This window comes from Genypterus blacodes, unplaced genomic scaffold (genome assembly GCF_046128005.1).
Source record: "Genypterus blacodes isolate CSIRO-AG114 ecotype Tasmania unplaced genomic scaffold, CSIRO-AGI_Gbla_v1 ptg000012l_1, whole genome shotgun sequence".
Taxonomy (NCBI): Eukaryota; Metazoa; Chordata; class Actinopteri; order Ophidiiformes; family Ophidiidae; genus Genypterus; species Genypterus blacodes.
This window is the reverse complement of record NW_027466826.1, coordinates 4,977,817-4,983,816: the sequence shown is the minus strand read 5'-3', so window position 1 is coordinate 4,983,816 and position 6,000 is coordinate 4,977,817. Positions and strand designations below refer to the sequence as shown.

Here is a 6,000-nt window from a genome sequence, read left to right as displayed (position 1 = left end):
CTAGTTGTGGAATAATGCATTGCAAATCTTTGTTACATTTGTTTGTTTTCAAGAGAAGATGATATATATAGATGAAAATATTGAAATATTAATGAGATAAGTTTGATATTTATTTTGGGGGAAATAATTGCTATATTGCGTAATAAATATAATCTATAGATTAATCGACTAATGGAAAAAATAGAAGTAGTAGTAATGTAGGTTAATCGTTAAAAAAATCGTCAGGTGCAGCCCTAGATTACTTTGAGAAATGCATTTCACTCATTCTTCTTGCATTCAAATGATGTCAAATGGAATTTCATTGAAATGTTTTTGTTTGCATTCAGGTTTTTTTGGGATTGAACTTTCCACTGTCAGACACACCATGAGTCGCTTGATACAATGGATTGTTTTGATTTGGACCATTCCATGCACTTTTGGAATGGCAGTGAATGAACACACCGGTATGTAATCTTTGCATTTACGTTAAGTTCCATCAATTTTTCTTTCAAAAGATGTAGTTTGTATATCTATGTTTATATTTGTTTGGAACTAAATGTTTATTCACAGTCACCCTTTGGCTTTCAGTGAAGCACATCCAGATTTGCCCTCTTCATGACATCTCAGATTTGGGGTTTGCTTCTGCTCGTGATGCTTGTCAGACTAAACTGAATTAAATGAAATGATACAAACAGTGAAGCGATTCCCCCTGTTCTTGATGAAAATGTCTATCAACAAAATTGGTTTTATACATTTTAATGCTCAATGCACTCTTGTGTAATACTTTTGTGATTCATTTGTCATTCTATAAGACCAGTCCAACACCTTCATGCATGAAAACAACTTTCCATTCTGACTGGTGGCTTTCTGCTAGGTTATCCATGCTCTCCCCTGACAGTAGAAGACTGGAGGTTTTCCGATATTTTAGATCGCCCCCTTGAAATCACAGGTTTGTACCAAATGATCATAGTTGCAGTGCAAATGCTACAGTATTGACTTGTGTAAATTTGTTGACCCATGGTTATCTTGTTTACAGGGTTCGATCTCACTGAAAAGTTTCTTCAACGAAAAGGAACAATATCAGAAGACCTAGCGACATTTCGTTTGGGAAGCAGCCCTCTGATTAAGTCTACAAAGTGAGTAGTTTGTGTTTCTGTGCATGTGTGCAATGGTCAGCCGTTTTGATCAAGGACATGCCAGCTACAGATCTTGCAATCTCCGCAATAGAAGCAGGATATGAAAGAGACCTTTGGTCATGTGAAGGCAGGAATGTAAGAACATTCTCAAACTGCAGTGTTCATTTAGATTAACACCCAGTCTGTTGTTATCTTGCCCTCTCATACACCTGAGAATAAGGTCCTAGCTTTTATAACAATTCAGATATTGCGGTTTAAAGCGATCCTGTTTCCTGGAAAAGAAATGATAAATCACGATGATGGATTTCTGGTTTGCACACTATTATCTTCTGAAGGTTTAAGTTTTCTTTTTTTCACATTATGTGATGTAAGAGGAAAGCAGCAGGGCCATAACTGGATATTATGAAAGGTTGACTCAGGGCGACCCACATTTACTCTGCTCATAGCAATGCTTCCATCTGCTTGACTAACAAGGGCAAGCTGTTAGGGTGAGCTTTTAGACAGGGAATAATTTCACCAGAATTAATATATATTGCATTTGTTCTAGAAATCTCCAAAGGGTGAAAAAAAAATCCGAGCGTGCATAATGAGACAGGAATATTAAAATTACTACATAAATGACACACAAAGGTGCCATTTACTGAAGACCTTTATTCCCTGGTCCCCTGCTGGGTCCACTCCATGGCTTCACCTTGACATACATGATATGCTGATGTAGTAAAGTGGAATTCCATATAATATTTATGAAGTCAAACCTGTGGTCACATTGATTGTATCGAGGGCAAGAATAACCTGAGGCTTTTAGGGGCCGCTAAAGAATGACAGATGTAGCTGTGTGGTCATATTTTTGGGGGGTTTTAGAGTGTGTATTTTGTGTATTAGGAGATGGGATTGTTTTGTGTCCTGAGGTTGTAACAGTTAAAGAAAACTCTTCATCATTCTTCTCAGGAGGCAGAGGATATTTTTAGTGTTTCACATGACATGGAACTGTAAACATTTACTGCCACTCTCTCTGAAGGCATTTTTAAGTCAGATGATTTGTGATCCACTCCCCTATTCAGTCAGCCAGCCCCCAAATACATTCACTTTACTTCACTCCAGCCCTTCCCTCAGTCTGGGCCCATAGTGTGAAAAGGTGCTGGTTCTCAATGACACTGCTGACAGTGTCATTGGTTATAGTGGAGAGAGTGTGATCCCTCTCATATCCAATTATCTAAGTACTTTGACAGGTGATACGGCATGTCAGCTGGGGAAGGAAAGCAAGGGCAATTGCTCGAAGCAAGAGGCCCCTCTGCCCCTTCCTCAGCCTCTAAAACATCGCTCCCAATCCTCTCAGGATACAAGCTCAACCCTCTAGATCTTGCTAATGATCTGCCTGCTTCCTGGCACAATACACACAATGATGCATAGATCAGACTCACACACGTGGATCATCTATTTGAGATGATGAATTGCACTATAAAATCCAACACATGTGTTTCTAGCTTCTATATCTTACTGTATAGCGAGTGTTGAAGCTGCTGTATGTCTGCATAAGCATATCTAAGTTAGGCTTTGGACCCTGTATTAACTTGTTTCTCATTCTCACTTTCTACCAAACACCTTCTGCTGTGGATTGGTTATTCAAACATGACAAGCTCAGCGGAGGTTGTCATCCTTTATGTGTTGGGCAAAAGAGAGCAAAATTGGCTTTCTGAGATGTTTGCAATAGGCAAACAAAGAGCCACATTGGAGTAGTGTTTGTTTGTTTGTCTGAAATAAGAATATCTTCTCTGCAAAAAAGGCATAACCAAATATAAAGGTGTGTCATACAGCCTCGCTTTTATGTTCTCATGAACCTTTAGATTTAGATTTCTTTTTGGCCCGCACCTCATCAATTCTTGTATGTATATGTTTTCTTTATCAGATTTAGGCGAGAGAAGGTGAATAGGTGTAACTTTTTTGTAGAATTTCCTGCAATCCTGATAGGAATCTATTGATCGCTACCACAAGGGGAATCACTACCTCAATTATCAGGTGTCATTATCCGGATAATCTATCCTCTGGGTACTGACATCACGCTTTGAGCATAGTTAACAATCCTGCATCTGGTCTCTATTGAGTTCCCTGTTTCTACACAATATGGAGATTCTAAGAGATTCGCGTGACATTCAGATACAACAGGTACTTGAAATCATTGGGGTTTTGGACAATTATGTTGCTGTTGTACCAGTAGAAAAGTGATGCATCAGCTGATTAGTCCTATAGGCCAAGCAATTAGTCAAGCAATCTGAACGGTGTGGTGTCATAAGCAGCCACACACACAATCATATAACTGAAATAAGCTTTCCTTATATTTCTGATCTCCATGATGAAAAAAGGAAACAAATATAGTTTATTTGACTTAGTTATCATGAAATCCACATTCACAGACTCTGACACATTTAAGAGTAACAGCTGGATTTTTGTTATCATTATGATTGATGTGTTGTATTGCATTCAGATTCCATCAAAACAGTTTTCTCTCAGGGAACGATTGAAGGTGAAATGAATTATACTGAAAAATCATTCTAGCATATCACACATTTGTCTTTCTATTGGTTTATTTATCACAAAACACTCTTGCCGTACAAACACGTCTATAATTTTTCCACAATATTTTTCCACGCTACACACACACACTTTGGTAGAAGTAGTATCCTTCAGAACCACAGTCATGCATTTACTTTGGCTCCATCAGTAGTAGTCCTCTATCATGTTGGCAAACACTGGGCTTCCAGATTCAAACAGGAAAGGAGGTCTCATGCGGAGAGGTAGTTATAATCCTCGCTAAAATGAATGATGTGTTTAGCATATAAACTCACACAGCTTCACTGGCTGAGCCCACTTTGATCTGTGATAGGGATGTGAGCCAACTAGGCTAACATTTGAGGTTTGATTCTTTTAGGCTCAGAAACCTGATCCACTGTCTCATTTTAAAAAGAATCCTCCTGGATAGGATTTCTTGTCAGCCAGGAAGCCAGGAAACTTCCAGGATAGCTCTAGCGGACCGGTAGTGTTGCTGTGACATTCTGTCAAACCATTGTCATTGATTATATAAGGGGTAGTTTCAGCCAAGCAATATGCTCTATCAACGACGTGCCTCAAACAGTGGTGACAGTTTCCAGAAAGCACAGTTAGCCGTGCTCCATGAAAATATGAATTACATCTATTATGGCAGCCAGGGGAGTGAGCCAGTGCCATATTCTTTTCCTGTTTTGAACACACTAATTTCATTTCAGACCACACGTGTACTCATTAGAACAGATTGCCCTTGTAGTAACATACTGGCCAAAAAAAAGAAAATGGTTGTTTCTGTTCTGTTTTTGTTACTGTACAGCTATTTCATTTACAGTATGTGTCCCAGACCTGGACCTTTATCTGGATCCAAATGAAATTAAACATATTGATGGTCTCTCATGGGATGAATATTCCTTTAAAAAAACATTTGACAGTGCTGAATTACACAAATACTATAAAACACTCCTGGCTCTGTCTTTGCAATGGCTTCATTCAATGGAACTACACCATCGACTACATTGACCGTGTTTCATCCAAATCTGGTAATTCATTGGAGCAGCACCTTATTTCCTATTGGGAAAAACAGCGCCCAAACCTAAAGCAACCGTTTGGCATATTTGCCACACATAGCAGTCAACACAAGGTCAAGAACTTTCACCTCTCAGGCCCTCAGAGACTCGGCATGCCACCCTGTAGTCGGCGCGTGTTTTGAAATAGGAGGAGACTTAGTTGGAACTTTGAAAAGCCGGGTGTGAACTCCAGGGCTCTGACAGATTATTTGACTGCAGTCACCGTGTCAGTTTTTACTAAACCTGTGTCAATTTATTATGTACCACAATTTACCGTGTAGTACTTTGGTGTACATTTCCCTGTTACTCTTTTACATATTACGTGCCGTTAAAAATAATTATAGATGTTATAAATATGCTAAAAGAAAATATATGCAGAGTGGAAATATTATATGCCAACGTTTATTTTATCGATTGCTGTGCCACTTTTTCTATTGAGTTGCAGTGCAGAGTCCGTAAGCCCCTTGGGCAGCAGTTAGCCTTCCCAATCCTCTCAAAACAGTTGAATTTTGGCGAGCTTTAATTTCGGGTATTTATCATTTTAGTCATGTACAGTTAACGCCGCGCTCAAAGATTTCAAGGAACACACAGCGGAAGAGGGTATGAAGATCTAAGAGAATAGGAGATGATATATATCGGAGTGAAAACTAATTTCCAACCTGCCTAAAGAAACTCTCTCTCCCTCCCTCGGGCAATGCTCTGCCTTCTCACTGACCTTATCATTGCATTATTATTATTCCTCCTGATCTTGATTTATTATATTTATGCTCTTCCCATTTTGGATTGTTAATCTGGATCTGGAGTTGGGGTTAGAGTTAGAGCGGTTTTGAAGGGTACACTCTTTATTTGGCTTCTTTACACAATGTATAAAATTAGGAGGGGGTGGGGGTGAGAGATGAGTTACTGAATAAGCTGTAATGGTGGCATGATATAAATATGTTTTTGTTTTCTGTGTTCCCTCCCTCTATTTTGCTTCTGCTAGAAAACAACGTTCATCTCTATGTACACAGAATTCTAATTTGATTTTTACAGACATTACAATACTTGCAGCCAGAGTCGTGCACCTATGTAAACCTACATCAAGCTGCACTGCACCATGTACTGCCATAGCAATCTGTAAAACCACAACTGCAGCAAGTGATGGCTTCTTCGGATCGATTTCTATATGTTTTCATTATCCCAATGAAAAGGAAGCCAGTATAAAATCCATCAAGCTAAATGGAATCATGTTTGTCAGGTTTATTTATGTGAACCTCATTCTGCAGCAGGAGGATATT

General features: G+C 39.0%; 1 protein-coding gene across 1 annotated transcript in view; it reads left to right on the top strand.

Annotated features, from left to right (window-relative positions):
• The first annotated feature begins 364 nt into the window (after positions 1-364).
• LOC143012686 (uncharacterized) overlaps positions 365-6,000 on the top strand; it is an 85,742-nt gene continuing 80,106 nt past the window's right edge. The window contains exons 1-3 of the mRNA XM_076165956.1: positions 365-443; positions 854-928; positions 1,016-1,115. Coding sequence (XP_076022071.1) covers positions 365-443; positions 854-928; positions 1,016-1,115 — 254 coding nt within the window. The remainder of the gene's footprint in view (positions 444-853; positions 929-1,015; positions 1,116-6,000) is intronic.